General features: G+C 39.9%; 2 protein-coding genes across 3 annotated transcripts in view; one reads left to right on the top strand and one right to left on the bottom strand.

The window, feature by feature from the left end:
- LOC107668844 (apoptotic chromatin condensation inducer in the nucleus-like) overlaps window positions 1-4,886 on the top strand; it is a 20,208-nt gene extending 15,322 nt beyond the window's left edge. Inside the window, exons 8-17 of the mRNA XM_016460861.1 lie at window positions 161-206; window positions 665-792; window positions 1,052-1,207; window positions 1,764-1,923; window positions 2,031-2,176; window positions 2,825-2,932; window positions 3,387-3,494; window positions 3,617-3,974; window positions 4,064-4,161; window positions 4,257-4,886. Of these exons, the coding sequence (XP_016316347.1) occupies window positions 161-206; window positions 665-792; window positions 1,052-1,207; window positions 1,764-1,923; window positions 2,031-2,176; window positions 2,825-2,932; window positions 3,387-3,494; window positions 3,617-3,974; window positions 4,064-4,161; window positions 4,257-4,580 (1,632 nt within the window). The 3' untranslated portion in view covers window positions 4,581-4,886. The remainder of the gene's footprint in view (window positions 1-160; window positions 207-664; window positions 793-1,051; window positions 1,208-1,763; window positions 1,924-2,030; window positions 2,177-2,824; window positions 2,933-3,386; window positions 3,495-3,616; window positions 3,975-4,063; window positions 4,162-4,256) is intronic.
- Window positions 4,887-10,246: 5,360 nt separating this feature from the next.
- Window positions 10,247-16,914, bottom strand: LOC107668830 (LIM domain-containing protein ajuba-like). 2 transcript variants are annotated; one of them, XM_016460851.1, is made up of 9 exons: window positions 15,202-16,914; window positions 14,026-14,127; window positions 13,843-13,910; window positions 12,858-12,920; window positions 12,643-12,773; window positions 11,124-11,175; window positions 10,973-11,041; window positions 10,695-10,832; window positions 10,247-10,600 (listed from the first exon to the last, which is right to left on the bottom strand). In XM_016460851.1, exons 1-8 carry the CDS (start codon window positions 16,679-16,681, stop codon window positions 10,698-10,700), a joined length of 2,100 nt encoding a protein of 699 aa, XP_016316337.1. In that variant the 5' UTR covers window positions 16,682-16,914; the 3' UTR covers window positions 10,247-10,600; window positions 10,695-10,697. The 2 variants fall into 2 exon arrangements, with proteins under 2 accessions (XP_016316337.1, XP_016316327.1); XM_016460841.1 differs by having other exon boundaries at window positions 10,247-10,832.
- Window positions 16,915-18,081: the final 1,167 nt, after the last annotated feature.

Genomic DNA, 18,081 nt, shown 5'->3' with positions numbered 1-18,081 from the left:
AAGCCAAAATATATTGGACTTATATGATAATATGGAGTTGATAAAACGATACAAACTTAATTGTAAAGATCAAAGTCTTTTTTTTTTTTTTTTTTTTGTGTCTCTCTTCCTCCACACATCCACTGGGATCTTGTTTCTCCTCCTCTCTATTTCATTTCAGAGCTCCACCGTAAAATCGTTTGCAGCCCGCAAGATCTCTCTGACCAGTAAGTGTCTTCAAAATGTTACTTCTTTTTTTACCGTTTGTCCACTGACAGGTTGCTGCAGCCCATTCTGTGTGTTTCCTCCCAAAAAAAAAAAAGCCTGTTGATCTAGAACATTAACCAGTAAATTGGGCAGGATACTGTCCTCACCAAGTAGTTTTCAAAGTGAAAATAACTCTGGCTAGAGTGCAAAATAAATTAAATTCCACCAAAATGGATCTGTCCCATCATGTGGCTTCACTAAAACCAGTCCATTGCAACGTCATGTGATGTGCATAATGCATAAAGCATGCTCTTGTATGCTTAAAGAAGCTGAATTAATTTGCAGTACCGTTCCAATGAAAAAAGTGTTACAGGGTCAGTTAGGAATTATATGCTTTGTTATGCTCTTTTACCGGTCATTTACAGCTGGATCTGTTTCTAGGTTGTGCAATTTTGTGATACATTTTCCTTGGCACTAGGTAAAACGGAAATTGCGTCATCTGAGGCAGAGCCAGTGGGTGGAGCCAGCAGGAAAAGAAGGTGGGGTTCTAGTACAGCAGTCACTGCCAAGAAGCCGTCAATCAGCATCACCACTGAATCGCTGAAGGTAAATTATCCAAGACCGCTCCCACATTACCTTAACAGATACATGATGAATCACTACCTGCTTTTGACAGCCTGAAATTCAGTGGTACAGGTTCAATGTTGCTGTATTCTCAGGTTTAATTTAACTCTTAAATATATAGACTTTGTATAGTATGGACATAATTGATTACTGAATTTAATTGTCAGTTTTATGTGTAATAGTACTGCGTACTACGTTTTACATAACTTTGCACTGTTACTTAACTACAAAACTCTTACAGACACTAATTCCAGACATCAAGCCCCTACAGGAGGCGGTGGTCGAACTGCATCCAGATGAGGGGCGTCTCTCTGGGGATGAGGACTCATCCGGGCCTCGTGAGCAAGAGGAACCAGAGGAGGATCAGGGCCTCATGATCAGACGCACGGTGACACAGGTGAGCACTGGTAGCTGACAAAACAAATAATAAAGGGATAGTTCACCCAATAATGAACATTTTGTCACTTACTCTCAAGTTTCAGACCTGTATGAATTTATTTCTTCTCCTTAAAACAAAAGATAAGTTGCTGGTCCTGATTGACTTCCATAGTATTTGTTGTTGTTGTTTTTTTCCCATACTGTGGAAGTCAGTGGAGACCAGCAACTGTTTGGTTATCCACATTCTTCAAAATATCTTTTGTTTAACAAAAGAAAGAAACTCTTACTGGTTTGGAATAACTTATGGCCGAGTAAATGATGACAGAGTTTTCTTTTTTGGGTGAACTATCCCTTTAAGGTTTGTCTTTTGTACTATGAACACCAGTGCATAAGACTGCTGCACAATACAGCAGAAATAACTTAAACATGCTTTAAATCATTTAAAAAAAGTTAAATGGCTTATTGATTTAGGAGTGAATCTTTTTGTAAGAAAGCATTTTGTCATCGTCTTTTGAAGTTCACCGTTTACCTCTGCTATTCAGTGAACGTTTTTGTATCACTAAACTTTGGTCCAGATTGTTCCTCTTGATGGACATGAGAATGGGCAGAAAGAAATGGAGGAGGAGGATGAAGAAGAAGAGCAGAAGTGGACTAAAGGAGAAACAGAAAAACAAAGGAAACAGGAGAGCTCCCCTGATGCTTCCATGGAAATACAGGACGGCGAGTCCAAGAAAGGTGACCATCCATGATTTGCTGGATTCATTTAAAATAATCTTAACATATTTTAAAAGAGCTCTGGGGGGGATTTCAAGCAGGATTATAATTGTTTTTTTCTCTCTCAGTCACTCCCAGTGATTCTTTGGTGCGCCGCTCCATCAGTCAGCAGAAATCAGGCGTGTCCATAACTATTGATGATCCCATACGGACGGGTCGCCAGCTCTCTCCTCCTCGTGGAAAAACCTCCAACATCATACACGTCTACAACCTGGTAAGCACTAGATTACGCTGCTCATTTCACTGCTCAATGTCTCACTATAATGTTGGGATGTAATTTGTATATAAAATAATTTGACTGTATGAATATCAGTGTTTCCCACAGACTTGCACTCCATGTGTGGCGGCACTTCCCCCGGGGGAAATATACATGTATATAATGTAAATATAAAACCGCAGACGGGCTCGTTGAAAATGCTAATTCACTCTCTGCCAGCAGGAGGTGCTTTAGGAGCAGCGGAAATAGCAGTTACTCCGGTAACGGCTGTAAACAAAGCAGTGCTGCGCTCATGAACGCTATTTTATCAGGCATTATAAGAAATATTAAATGAAAATGACATCAAAACTTTTCTGAAGACAATCGGTTCCCTACAAAGATACATTCATATAAAAACACCAGTGCCGCGTTTTGACTTTGAAACGTACAGTGATCATGTTTATTCAATGAAGTCAAAGCCTTTTGGAAAATCTACAGTGTATACATTGGAAAACCAATGTATGGGAAACACTGAATATTGCCCCTGACTTCTTCAGTTTCTTCTGAGCAACATAGTACTTGAGATCAGATATGTTTTGTGTTTTGAGATTGAGTCTAGAGGTTTTGCTGCTCTTTTGACCCCTGATCTGAACTTTTTCTCTGTAGGTGCGACCTTTCACCTTAGGGCAGTTGAAGGAGTTGTTAAATCAGACAGGTAAATTGGTGGAGGAGGGTTTCTGGATCGATAAGATCAAATCTCACTGCTATGTCACAGTAAGTTATAATTGTTGTTGTTGTTGTTATTATTATTATTATTATTATTATTTCTATGATTACACTACAGTTCAAAAGTTTGGAATCAGTAAAATTTTGTTTTTGAAAGAAATTTTTTTTCCCAGCAAGGACACAAATTGACCAAAAATGACGGTGAAAATTGTGAAAAATATTTAAATAGATAAATATTAAAATATTTCACTATAACTGTGTTTTTCTGTATGTTTGTTTAAATGCAGCCTTGGTGAGCATATAAGACTTGTATGAAAAATAAATCTTAAAAAAATACTTAAAATCGTACTGACCCCAAACTTTTGAACAGTAGTGTATTTGATTCATTTTGTATTGTTTATTCTCTTGTGATATAATCTCATTGTTCATTAGAGATATTATATTGTGCCACATGATGCCTTTAGTTTTCTTTTAACCTCCATTCTGTCATGTTCTCTCTCAGTACTCCACTGTAGGGGAAGCTGTGGCCACTCGAGAAGCACTGCATGGTGTGAAATGGCCTACAAGTAATCCCAAAGTACTACGTGTGGATTTTTGCGAGCAGGATGAGGTCTGAAAAGTTTGCTCAAATCTACCTCATTTGCTTTCTTTGCTGTCAGGCATTCTCATGGTCCCATATTATAATCAAACTTTGCACCCTTCTCATTCTGTTGTATTTTGTTCCGTCTCCAGTTGGACTTCCATAAAGGTCTGGTGTCCAGTGCCCGCGCAGTTGAAGGTCATGACCTTCACGCCTCAGGAACTTCAGCCCGCCCTGCCGCCCATCACCCACTTCCACCTGCAAATCACGAAAAAGAGAAGGAGCGAGAAAGAGAGCGAGAAGGAGGAGCTTTAGCTGTGAGAGAGCAGTGGGCAGAGAGGGAAAGAGCGATGGAGAGGAGAGAGAGGACTCGTTCTGAGCGGGAGTGGGACCGGGATAAAATCAAGGACTTCGGGAAGGATGACCGAGACAGAACGAGAAGGTCACGATCGCGGGAGCGAAGACGCAGAGAGAAAGGCAAGAGCAAAGAGAAGAGAACAGAGAAGAAAGGTGAGGAAAACTAAATCTTGTGAAATGTTTAATGTCAATTTTTTTCTATTTTGACATAATTTGACATTGTCTCCCCCTTTGTTTTCCAGATAAACCAGAAGAGCCTCCTGTAAAGCTTCTTGATGACCTGTTCCACAAAACTAAAGCAGCTCCCTGTATATACTGGTTACCCCTCACAGATGAACAGGTTAGGATGACTTCCTCTAGTCTAAGTCACACGGAGCACTTTTTATTTTTTTCTTCTCTCCTTTTTCTTAAATTAAGCCCTTGCTTTTTTCCCAGGCGACACAAAGAGCTCTGGAGCGTGCTGAGCGCATAAAGGAGCGAGAGAAGAGGAGGAAGGAACTCCAGGAGGAACAGGACAAAAAACAAGAAGAACGGAGAGAGCGAGCAAAAGGACGTGACCGAGAGGGTGGGAATGCAGGTGTTGTGAGACGTTCAACTGAGGGGGAGAGAGACAGAGGGAAGGAAAGAGAGAGAGAAAGGGGCAGAGAGGCAGAAAAGAGGAGAGACAGCCACAGAGTCTACGGTAGCGACTCCAAAACTGCAGGGGGGAGCAGACGCTCACAGAGCCGTAGCAACACCTCCAGAGACAGACGACACTGAGTGCACGAGTGTGGATGTGTGTGAGATGGGTTTGTAAGATCAGAGTCGTCAGCACATGATGACAGCTCCAAGGATGATGAATGCATGATGGATAGGTCACCCAAAAAATTATTGTCATCAATTCACCCTCATGTCATTCCTAAATTGAAATTTTTTTTTTATGGAAAACAAGGTGTTTAAAAAAATTATTCCGCTTTTTTGTCCATACAGTGAAGTCGAAATAAAACTGGATCCCATTGACTTTATTTGTATTTTTTTTATTTTTTTTTACCTGTTTCATGTTTTGTTTCATTGAAGAAATAGGTTTGGAACAACATGAGGGTGAATAAATGGCAACTTTTTTTTTTTGTTTTTTTTTAGTGAATTATCCCTTTAACCTTTATTTTTCCTAATAATGTCATAAGCGCTCACTGCTGTGCACATTAGCACACGTCTCGGTTACTCAGCACTGTTTTAAACTATCAAACTTTTTTTTTTTCGTCTTCCCATAAATCTCAAATGAAGCAGGATTAAACCTAATGAAGGGACTGTTGAATGTTGTTTATGTTCAAAGTTAAAATTATCTTATGGATGTGTGTTTTACTGTGCTTTCTATAGCTCACAAACTCCAGTCAAAAGAAACTATGAGACTGTGTAAGTCATATTTTCCCTCTCTCCACAGTCTTCACTTGTAATTTTATTTATAGTTAAACTAGTGCCACTTTAGGCTATTGGGTCGTTAATTAATTGTGTAATTATGGGACTTGGAATTCGTTGTTTTCTTTTTAGCCACTGTATCCAGATTCAATTAATATATTTCCAAATTGTTAAATTTAAAAAGTCCCCTATCCAGATGTTTTGGCCACTGTTGTGAGTTAACTGAGTCAGTCCTGCTGTTGACGCTGATCTCACTGAAGGTTTTTCATAAGATCTGAGTTTATTAAAATTACTACTGAATTCCAATGCTATGAACCACACTGTAGATTCATTTGTTAGATTCTCTTCTCCACCCTTGTCTGTTCTTTTCCCTGGTCTTATGAAGTTGTTTATTGTTCAACTCTGTGAATCAGACATGGTATAAAATTAACCTTTATAGCGAAGATAGCAAGAGGCCTTTTAATATTATTTTAATGTTGTAGTTTTGAAATCTATTTCAAAAGATTCTCTTTTTGGATTATTTTCTTTATGAATGTGCAGAATGTACAAAGAATAATAAAACAAACTGAAGGAAATTGTTTCTATTTTTGTGATGCAAGTTTTCTTGAAATGCTAAGAATCATTGCAGCAGTTGGAGTGAATGCTACACTGAATTGACTGAAGATTGTGTATTAGAATTGCTAAGGTCAGCAGTGAAATCCAGGTGCAGGTGTGGAAAAAGTATTTTAAGACATGGAGAGGTTGTGGAGCATTCTAGTACTTTTTTTTTCCTTTCCATTTTTGCACTTCTGATATATACATGAGCTATATTTTGAGCTTTTCATTTAAAAACTGCATGTTGCGTTCACTTGTGTTATCTTTTACTAATACTTAAATTTGTTTGATCTGAAACATTAAAGTTTGACAAACATGCAAAAAAATAAGAAATCAGGAAGGGGGCCAACACTTTTTCACACCACTGTATATATATATATATGGGCTGTCTTAATCGAATTAGTTATGGGGGGAAAAGCGTTTAATTTTTTTAACGCACACACCCCGCGCCCTACATACTCCATCTTATATTGAATAAGTTATGTTCGGCTTGAAGCAGGGCAGATCAATCGGTGTTCGAAAGCATGCAGATCCGTCTCGCTCTCGCAGTACTTTGATGTCATACACCGACCGGTCTGCTCAGCGCCGCTTCAAACCGAACACCTGTGCAGCTGATTGGTGATGAATATGATGCAGGTCAAAAACTTACTGCGTGATGTAGCCAATAGAATGCAGTTATAGTTATGTGCCCCTAAAATTAAAGAGATTTGGGGGAAAACGCTCCTGTATGTATTAGTCTCATATTTATATCATATGATATAAGCAATATCACAAGAGTATGAATGAGATATTGATTTTCAGAATCAAAAAGAGCTTATTTCCAAGTGTGTTTACACACGCAAGCAATTCGTCTTGGTGTCAGGAGCTTCCAGTACAGAAAGTGCAGACATACATATAATTTAAGGTAATAAAAACAGTAATAATAAAGAGAATAAACAAAAAATTATAAATAGCAATATAGTAATAAAATATAGAGGAAAATAAAAAATGTCAGTAGACAGAATTGTGCTATTTACAGATGAAAGTTTTGATGAGTTAATTACAGATGTACAGTCCCGAGATGTGTTATATATTGTTTAGGTGGAATGTGGGAAAAGCTGTTCTTGTGTCTGGCTGTTTTCTTTCCTCACTCTGGAGGTGTAAAGTTCTTGGAGGTTGGGCAGGGGGGTATGGGCTTACATTTCTGCCACAATTCTGCGCGCACAGGTCTTTTCCAGGATATTTTAGGCCAAATATCAAGCGTGGCAAAAAGAGAACATTAAATGTCCCTAAACAGAGTAAATTAAGCAAGACGATCTCCCTTAATTTTTACCTGCTACCAAAAAATACTACTATTACACCTTTGCCAAATGAGGAACTTGAACTTCTCCAAGCAGGGATGGGAAGACAGACTGTGTCAATTCCAGAAGACAGTGACCACACAGAGGTACAGTTTACTGAAATGGTTTGGGACATTGTGTTGTGGCATTAATGTAATGCCCCATAAACTATAATATACCATTAATCCTGTTCTATATCCTTTACCTCTTTTATGCTGTTTGTTTGCTTTGCTTTGTACCGTTATTCAAGATATCAAGAATCCTGACTGAAACCTTTCCAAAGATGGAGGGCCTTTCTGGAGGGTGGCTCTTTTACAAAGCAACAGGTGTGCAGGACTTTAGCTGGTCTAACACAGTAATCCTCCGGGCCAACATGTAATTCTGTTTCTTAATTACCCCAAAAGGTGGTAGTGGTAGACGCAAGCTTGTCATAATTCCTCCAGAAGCAGAGGGATATTCTACAAAAACGTTAAGGTCTGTGTCATCAGGTGGGAAAGCCATATTCTATATTGTGCCACTCCAAGAGTCATTAGACACCTCTCCTCTGGCTCCTGACTCGCCTCACTTCTCAAAGATGCCCAAGACAACATGTTACCAATGTAATGAGGTGATGCCTCTGCAAATGTTGGCAATACACATTAAAACATGCCTTGGAAAGTTGTCCTCAGATGATGATCATGAGGATCAGGTGAGAACAACTAAAGTAACTTCTTTTTTATGTTGTGCTAGTGGCATTAGATTAGTATTGTAAGTGTTGTCTTTAAACCTGCAGACCTCCGAAGATGTATGGGTAGTTGAGGACAAGAGTAAGGTAAACCTAGCACATTGACCCCCCAGTTTCACAGAAAAGGCTTAAGCCTTGTCCCAGACTAAAATGCATGTTTGAGCTGTCTTAACTGAAAGTAACTTGCACTGATATATCTTAATATGTCAGTGCCATTATTTTGTCTCAAGATTTACACAGTAATGTTTTTTTTTTTCTAGGGCATATTTATAAAAGCTTCTTAAATGTCCTGTTTATTTTGGGTCTAATCCTGTCTTAATCTAAGCCCTGTCTGTGAAACCAGGCCCAATAGTATTAAAAGTAATGTTTTTCAATTCGGACCCATGTTCAAGTCTGTCATTGTTTGTAATGCACTGCTTTTTTTTTATTGGTAACCATTCAGGTGGCTTTCTTGAGTCACACCCAAGATCTTCACTTGCTGTTATATTTGCATACATGTCATTGTTACCAACATCATTTTATTTATGTATTTATTTTGCAGTGAGGGAGAACAAGCCTGCATCCCAATGTGCATACTATCCATCCTAAATCGTGTGTAAGATTAGTAATCCCGTCTTTATTTTTTAGCACAATAGTTTTTTTAACAGAACATCTCTGTTGTGAATGTTTTTGTTAAAATAATTTCAAAGATATGAAGTATTTTGATTATTACTTTACAGTTATTACATTACATTTCTGCGTTTATTTGATAGGTTTTATTTTTAAATATTCAGAGGCAAGTGCTTGGAAAAAAATATGATCAGAATATCAACTTGCATAATAATTATGCATGCACTGTATTTTCCCACTTCTGCCGTCCAGGTAATGCAAGAAATGTTGTGATTGGTTGTCAAGGCAGCCAATCAGAATTTAGCAGCCTCGGTCTCTGATTGGCTGGAATTATGTCACATTGTAACGCTGGGTTGTGTTGAGCATGCGAGCTGTTGGCATTTAGCGAGCACTGAGGGGGGCATCAGGTGAGCAAGCTCGTGAAACGTTGCACGCGCAAAAGAGAAGGTCTGCACACATCCAAAAACGTATTTTAAATGCAATTTAATTGAACAATAAATTGAACAAAAAAAAAATCTATTGAACAATAGAGTCAATGTGAGTGTCCCACTTCGGGTCCTGAGATATGGTGGTGCCCAGAAACTTGAATAAATCTACTGCAGGCACAGTGCTGTCCATGATGGTGAGTGGGGGGAGTGCAGGGGGTACCTCCTGAAGTCCACTATCATCTCCACTGTTTTGAGCGTGTTCAGCTCCAGGTTGTTGTGACTGCTCCCAGACAGCCAGCTCTTTAACCTCCTGACTGTAAGCAGACTTGTCTCTGTCCTGGATGAGGCTGATGACTGTAGTGTCATCTGCACACTTCAGGAGCTTGACAGAGGAGTTTTTAGAGGTGCAGTCATTTGTGTAAAGGGAGAAGAGCAGTGGGGAGAGAACGCAAACCTGAGGGGCACCAGTGCTGATTGTGAGGGTCTTGGATGTGAGTTTACCCAGCCTCACTAGCTGCTGCCTGTCTGTCAGGAAGCTGGTGATCCACTGCAGATGGAGGTGGGCACGGAGAGCTGTGTCAGTTTGTCTGAGAGAAGGTCAGGCATGATGGTATTGAAGGCTGAACTGAAGTCCACAAATAAGATCCTTGCATAATTCCCAGGTCTGTCGAGGTGTTGCAGGATGCAATGCAGTCCCATGTTGACTGCATCATCCACAGACCTGTTGTTGTTGACCATTTTATACTACAGTTCAGTAAAAAAGAACTTAATATTTGTGTTATATTTTAGATACAATAGTGTCTGCTTTTGCTCAGTTTTGCCAATGCAAATATTACCTATTAATGCCACAGCAGAACTGTTAGGCGTCTCCAAGCCACACACAATTTCTGAATGAATTCATGTTTTGAACGAATCAGGTGATCCAATGATTCAGTGTCCCATTCATAAAAAGAGCCATTTACATCATTCCTGAATGAATCAGCAGTTTGAACGAATCAAATGAATGAATGACTCAGACTTATTCATTAAGACATCGCCACCTATTGGCAGTTTTATTTTCTCATTTAGAGTATCATTTCATTAAAATGAATTTTGTATTTACACATTAATAAAAAAACTGGAAAAAAAAAATCCATATTAATAAAAAACGAATTAAAGTAACATGTAACACAATACTGGCTATAAATTATTTTTGTGGGTAATTTCTCAGCCAAATTTGAATTCTCAATTGAATGTGTGAATTACACACGAAAATAACACTCATTCATACAGAGAAAGATTTATTAATTACAGCAGATACAGGAATGTTTTTAATCTTTTTGCAATCACTTTATTTAAAAAAATCTCTTAATAGGTAAACATGTTTAAGTGCAAAATCTTTGCTAGTGATATTAAATATAGAAAAATGTTAAGCAAAAAAATCCCTTTTTTTCCCTACAGCAAACAGTAGATATGGGAGTAAAACAGTGTTCTGTGATAAAACTCCCAGGAGCAATGAAATAAGCAGGCAACAATAATCTTAAAACTCAGAGAACTGGTATAGAAATATTCTTCTGTTCAGCAGGATTCAATTGCTGCATTTCCCAGCCACTAGGGGGGTGATACAGTTTGTACTAGTACTGGGATTTGCATTTGAAATGTACTATGACCTCAAGTCTCAGTAAGAGAAAACAGTGTTTTCTCCCCTCTTCTCCCTTCAAAAAAATAGAGCTGGCATAGAAGAGAGAGACATTAGAAAGACAATAATTTACAGTGGTCACTAGTGTGCATATGAGAGTACAAAGTAGTTGATCAGGCACATTAGTTCTCATTTCAGTTTGTTGTGAGGGGGAAGGTTATGTGTGACGCACACTCTGGTCATGTGGCAAGAGTGGCAGAGGAGGTGGGAATCCAGAGGGAAGCATTGAGACCCAGGCTCATCAGAGAGCTGCTTCCCACACTCCTGATGAAGAGGAAGAGAGGATTACAGTCATTACAAGCCTGTGCCATAACACATGTAGATATGCTCTTATCTGAAATGCTACTAAATGGACTCAAAATGGTGACAATCATCTTTTCCAAACCACTTTCCATAACACCCACCTCGCAGTGATAACACTCAAAGTGATAATCTTTGTTCATTGACACCACCCTGAGAATCTCCTCACTGCCCTGAAACACACACAATCAAGATCTTAAATATTCTACTGAACTGATCTGAAAGCATCTGTTAAACTACTAGGGAACCATTTACCTCAGCAGGTAAGATGGGCTGTAAACAGGCAGCGCATTTGGGAGCAAATGTCCTGAAGAAAAAAACAAAACAAAATTGAATCCACATCAACAAGCTGGTAAATGCAAATGTATTGGATGTGCCCGATGTTGATGTAAATATAGCATTCAAACAGCAACGGGACAGCAAGCAGGTGGCACTATGGGAATTAATAGCTGACTAGAGTGACAGATATTTTGTGAATACGTTTATTAAAATCAACTAGCAAAACTATTAGCTGCTAACATTTAAATTCAAATAAATTAGTTACTATTTGATGGAATTTTTATTATTTCACTTAAAAACTTCCAATCTTCAGTGTCACATGATCCTTTCAAAAATCATTCTAATATGTGATTTGGTGCTCAACAAACATTATTATCAACGGCTGTGCTGCTTCATATTTTTGTGGAAACAGTGATAGAATTTTTTCAGGATTCTTTGATGTTCAAAAGAACATTTATTTGAAATAGAATTCTTTTGTAACATTATAAATATCTTTACTGTCACTTTCGATCAGATTAATGTATCCTTTCTTAAAAGTATTAATTTCTTTAAAAAAAATAATAATAATTTTTGTCACTATATAGACATTACTATGTAATGCATTAACCTTCAACACGATTATGCATGTTTTTTTAAGAGATAAATGGCACTGTCGCCACACTTTTAGCTTAAAGGCACAATATGTAATTTTCGCCGCTAGAGGGTGCGTATTCAAAATAAACAAAGAAACAATGGCATAGTTTGATGACGCCGTGACTGAGTGTGGAATCGGTTGTCGTCTTCATCCCCACAGCCGATGCAATCTGACGGGACTCGGGCAGAAATCATGTTCATGGATGAGCTAATGATTTATTAACGTAGTAGTATGAAGCAGGGTGAGGCTGAAAGCCGTCGAAGCGAAACGAGGCCGCTGAACGAACGTGACACACGGCTCGAAAGCAGCGGAGCTTTTATTATCCCACAGTCGACCGCTTCCACTCCTTCCGGTTGTGCGTATGTGGGGAAAAAGCAGCGCTGTTTTATCATACTAGATACATTTGAAAGTTCTGTTATAATGCTACTCTGTGCAGTCGTCACCTGTCTATTAAAACGCACAACATATTAAAGCACTTTGGTGTTTTCATGTTTTCTACAAAACAAAACTGGAAATCGTCATTGGCAGGCGACACAATGACACTATAGACACGGTCCGTGTCACTAGTTAAAATTGCTTATTTCTCTGGATTTAAACATTCTTCGAAACATTTGGGATAATGTAAGAACACAAGTCAGCAAAATATATAACACTGTTCTAGTGGTTTTTGGATATTTTAATAAAAAAATCTTACATATTGTGCCTTTAATTAAGAAATAAAATAAAACTATTCTTTTTTAGCTTTCTTTAGCTTACAACTAAACAGCAACAAAACTGGCAAAAAGGGCTTCAGAGCAGTTAGTTAATGTTAGACAAATTGCACTGTCGTCATGTCATTTGTAACACTGCTCACTAGCAGACCTGTTGTAGTCAGAGACGCAGTAGACATTGTTGAGGTAGTCTACTGTGAATGGCACCCCATCCAAAGCCTTCGAGCAGACCGTACAGCGGAAACATCCAGGGTGATAAGAGTTCCCTAGAGCCTGCAGAATCTGAGTTACACGTATGAACAGAGTTAACACTCGACCTATACAACCTTCAAACACTGACAATGACCTCGTGCAGAAACCACTTACCTGCTCCAAGATGAGGTGACCACAAACACTGCACTTCTCAGCTGCCTCCTGGAAGCCTGAGAACTGTAATGAAGACAGATTGGGAAAATTATGCAACATTCATTAGATTATTAATATAACAGCATTTTTTAAAAGAAATACTAAATATAAAATAGTGTGCAATGTTTTAAATAATAATACATTTAAAAGATATACTATTTAAAATATTATATACTTGAAATATATAATATTTTAAATATCATTATTGCTATCATTATTATTATTTAAAATATTAAATAAATATTTTATATGTAATATTTATTTTTAAGTAAAACATTTATAAAAAATATTTAAGATTTGTATTTAAAGTAGAACATAAATAAATTTTTTGGGAAAAACAGAAATATTAAATATATAACACTTTAAATATAAATATTATGTTACAATACATTAGTGGATATTTCCTCATAAAATCAGACATGGAAGTATTCTCTGATTTTCCAAGAATATATTTTTTTGTAGATCTTTGAAATTACTCATATTAATGATCATGTGTACAGTTGGCTTACAGCCCTTCATGAAGGTATTTACTTCAATTTGGACATGTTTTTAGACATGTACCTTAGCAATGTTTGCTTTGGATATACCATGATAAAATTCCTGCCATTGCACATTGCGCATTTGAATACAATGGTAATGATATTCTTTGAATCACTTTAGTGTCCCCGAATCAAGTACCAGCTTATATATCAAGGTACCACAGTATTATATGTTACTATGATTATACCATCAGACAATGCATTCTTTTGTTTCTAAGGTGTTTGCTCTCTGTCAATTTTTTTTTTTTTTTTTTTAATAAACATTAAATATGTATTACTATTTATAAATATTATTTTTCTTCTTATTTTTTTACACATTAAAATAAAAATAATAATTTCAGAGTAACTTCAACCCCTTAACACTGGCTAAAATGAATACTAAAAAGACCACATGAAGTCATCCTTACCATGTAATCCTCCTTACAGTAAACCGAGCCATTGACATTGTAAAAGTCCTTGTTGCGGAGAGTTCGCCCTACAAGTAAAAGCAAGATAACACAGATGTTCAGACCAACATGAGAGATACTGACCCAAATGAAGAGGTATTAAAACACTAGCTTTACATACTGCATTACATACTGATAACTCACCACAGGAAACACATGTGAAGCAGCGGGTGTGATAGAGGCTGTCCAGAGCCTGGCAAGCATTATCTGCACCATATACACCTTTACTACACTTCACACATGTACCTGAAAACAAGAACACAACCACAAACACAGTCTGAGTACACTATAAACAGATGCATCAGAGGCTTCACAATACTCACAACTCAAGTGGCTATCTAGGACAATATATTGGGTTTATAAGGTCATCATCCAATCATACCAATTACATAAACGCAGGCAGCAGAGCTGTCTGGACTCAAAAATACATGTCTGCACTGCATGACTCGTGCTTTCTTCTCCCATAATACCAACCAGTGGGTTTGTTTCTTGTTGTCACAGTACTCACACACACCGATGAATCTGTACTCCGCAACCCCTTCGTTACTCAAAAAAAGGATAATTGGCTGTTGGATACAGGAATTAGGTATTGTAATGTGTCGGAATGAGGTAATGTCTTAAACTTTACACAGGTGCTTTTCAGACAACAAGGAGGTTTCCTTGTCGCAACAAAGCGGTACACACACAGAAGGCACAAACACACACCCAACCCTCACAATTGAGTGTGTCAGAGAGCCTTCCCTCAGGACTCAAATACCTGAGCTAAACAAGCACACGCCAGCACACGCTAACACACATGAACACACCCTCGCTCAATCTGTGGCTGGCTGAAGGCTGAAAGCGCACACACACACACACACACACACACACACACACACACACACAGAACCCTCCTTTCAGCCGAGCCTCTGTCCTACTATATTACTCACAGCTCTTTGGTATGACCAGTGTATCACAGAGCCTGTAATTTGGGGTCAAGCATAATCACTATGCTTGCTCTAGGCAGATATTTTTGACTCTGGAGTCTGTTCAGAATTCTATGTAGCCTTGGGTGGAGGGGTTATATATTCACTCTGTGACTTGCGAGTTCGTTATTATGGTTAGTTAGAGAAACGGGCTGAAAAAGGAGGGCTAGTATGTATTTTTGAAGTCTGACTGGATACGTTTTATGTCTTGCTTTTTGTTTCAGAGAACGTCTGCATGTTTTAGCAGGTCTGAAGCAGTCTTCATCTCACCACATCACACACATTCACAACCTACTGACAGAGAGACACATGATCAGTCATAAACTAGCCAAATTGGATGAGTTAGTGATCTCACCGAAGTACTCCTGTCTGTCCACAGATGACACAGACTCCCTTCCAGCTGACTGTTCTTCCAGGGATTTCCCTGGAGCTCCGACTGGGGCTGAAGTCGATACGGAGCTGGATAGGATGGTGGCAGGCACGGGCTGTTCTTTTAATGTCAGACCCCCAAGTAACGCTTCTCCTTCCAGGGCAGCATCTTTCAATATCAGGCGGGTGAGCTCCTGCTGGTATCGGCTTCCTAGCAAGTCGGAGTGTCGCACCCTCTCGCCCACGCCGTCACCCCTTGATCCCCGCTGGGGGGGACCCCATTCTGGTTCTGCTCGGTGGAAGGTGACAGTGTGTGTGCTTAGCGCGGGTGGATATGAGTGACGGCTGTCGTGCACACTTCCTCCAACTCCCGACACCCCTTCGAGACAGTCCCTCCAAACCTCCATAGGGGGCACTCCAGTTTTCCCTAACACCTGTACAGGGTACAGCTGACCCGAGGTGGTGCCACCGAGTTGGGTCGAGGAGAGCTGTAGCTGCTGGGCAGGCCCAGGTGTATGGCGGGTGTCGTAGCCCAAACTAATGCCGCTGGTCCGGTTACTGCTGCACCGACTTCCCATGGGACTCCCGCCACCTCCACCTCCTCCACTTGCGGAACTGCTCGCAAAACTGGAACGAGGGCTTGCCAACACGGACTCTTGTAAGCTGAAAGAAGAGCAGGGGCTCAACGCTGGTGCAGGAGGGAAGAAGAACCCCCCTATGCCGCTGTCATGGGTCCTCTGCGGTGGATGAGAGAGGGAAGCGGGGCGCCCGCTGTCCCAAGGTTCACCACCTGAGCTCAAACGCTTGTAAAACAGAGCTTCCTGCAGGGACAAGCGCTTGTGACGCTCTAAGTCGTGGAGGAAGCTGGGCTCCATGGTGGACGAACGAGCAGCCGAGCTGTGTGTCGGGTACAGAGGTGGTACAGATGACAGTGGAGGAGGCTGGGCGAGAAGCTGTTGGCGGCGAACGAGCTGCTGGAGCTCCAGAGAATAACGCCGCTGCTTCAAGGCCACACGAGAATTCGGGCTGTACGCCCCCTGCGGGTCACCTTCGCCTCTGGGCGAGTCACCTCGTTCCACTGTTTCAGGTAAGTAGCACGACACTCGTTGCTGGGGCGACCGGCGCCGCAGAGGGGCGAGAGTAGACGGGTGATGTTCAATCCCAGGCCCACAATCCTCAGGTACCGTAGCTGAGGTGGTATTCGAGGGTGCAATTCTCTGAGAAGTGCCCACTTTGCCAGGTCTTCCGGCTGACTGGCCACACACCTCTACAGCGGTGGAACAGGAGAGTGGGAACTGAGCCGTGCTCACTGGTGCGCTGATCTGTGTCACGGTTCCATTATTGGCATTGTTGCTATTACTGTTGTTATTTGCATTGGCCAAGTCATTTTTCTTTTTGCTGAATTTGACACTTCCGGAGTCACTCAGTTTGAGCTTTTGCTTCAGTTTGCTGCCAAGTCGATCCATTGTGTTTTAATATAAGGTCAACTACAACTTAAAATATAAAGTACAAATTGAATTTCTTTTAGATGCCACCTGAAAACAACTACAGTTTAAATAGTGTACTACATAAATACAGTGAAATACAGTGTGGGCACAAGCATCATTCAAGCGTTTCAACAGCAGATGAGATAACAGATCAAAAGATATGTGACATCCAAAAACTATAACAAAATAATAATAAAATAAAAACAAATCCACAAAAATACGAACTGTTAAAAACTACTTTTTGATGATCTACAAAAATAAATATTTAACTTTGAAGATAAATAAAAACACTATGGCATTTTCTGCAGGCTACATGTCGTACTAGTTAGACTTGAAAACAAACGGTTTGTCTCCAAACTGTTTGCTTGAGATAAATTTGCTGGACATGAGTGTGAACAGGAGCATGTTCATCCATTTGTTTGCGATCCTTTTTGCAGCTACTTGTGGCCTTATCTTCGGCAGTGAGCAAATGAACGTGTGAAAACTACCGTCCGGCTTCAAAGAGTCTTTAATTTTGGTCCCAGACTCGCGCAGAACGGATCCATTCAAACGTTGAGTCTCTGTCACATCCGCAACACTGATCCACTGCCCACTGTTGTCGGAACCACTTGCAAGTCTTATAATTACCACTTGGTTCTTTGTCTCTGTGGATTTATCTAAACGGCGCTGCCGGTTGTTTAAAAAATAAGAACGGAGTTTAAATGCTGAATAAATTCCAACGTGGTTTCCTTTGATTATGTTGGAGTTAAACACACAGGTTAAGGGATTCACCACGGCCCCTTTCTGACTCAACTAGCGGCTTTCAAAAAGGCAAGTTGAAAACGTTTCTCTGTGCGGATAAATCAAACCGAGAACTCAAAAGCGTTTATTCCTCTGCAAAAAAAAGTACAAGGCAGATCAAAGCCTCCTATTGTCCCGCAGGATTTCCACTTTGCCCAGTCCAGCTTGAAAGAAAATGACCATTATTCCCCAAAAGTGGAAGTCTTCAAAAGCGTGTAGGCTACTAACAACAAAAAAAACAGCTGCAGCGAGTCGAAGGGAGGAAGTTCGCGTATCGCTCACCCAAACATATTCGCATAGATAAACACGCACTGCGCAATCTACGCCGGAAAACTGCGCTAAAATGTTCAACGTACAGTTTCTTTCTTTCCAATTGTTTTCCTTCCTCCCCCTTTCTTCTTCCTCTGTGGCTTTTCTCCCGACCGGAACACCTTTCCCCCGGGCAGCGCGCATGAATCGCATCCCACTATTTCGTCACACAGCCCAACTTCTTAAACAGACTGTGCCCATTGGTTCAGCCTACTGTTTGGACTTACACAAACAACCTTGACATAATCGCACACATTTATCAAATGACTAAAATAAAAAAGACACATACA

The sequence above is a fragment of the Sinocyclocheilus anshuiensis genome, unplaced genomic scaffold (assembly GCF_001515605.1).
Source record: "Sinocyclocheilus anshuiensis isolate Anshui unplaced genomic scaffold, SAMN03320099.WGS_v1.1 scaffold337, whole genome shotgun sequence".
Lineage (NCBI taxonomy): Eukaryota > Metazoa > Chordata > Actinopteri > Cypriniformes > Cyprinidae > Sinocyclocheilus > Sinocyclocheilus anshuiensis.
The sequence above is the reverse complement of the archived record's forward strand: the minus strand, read 5'-3'. Positions and strand labels throughout refer to the sequence as shown.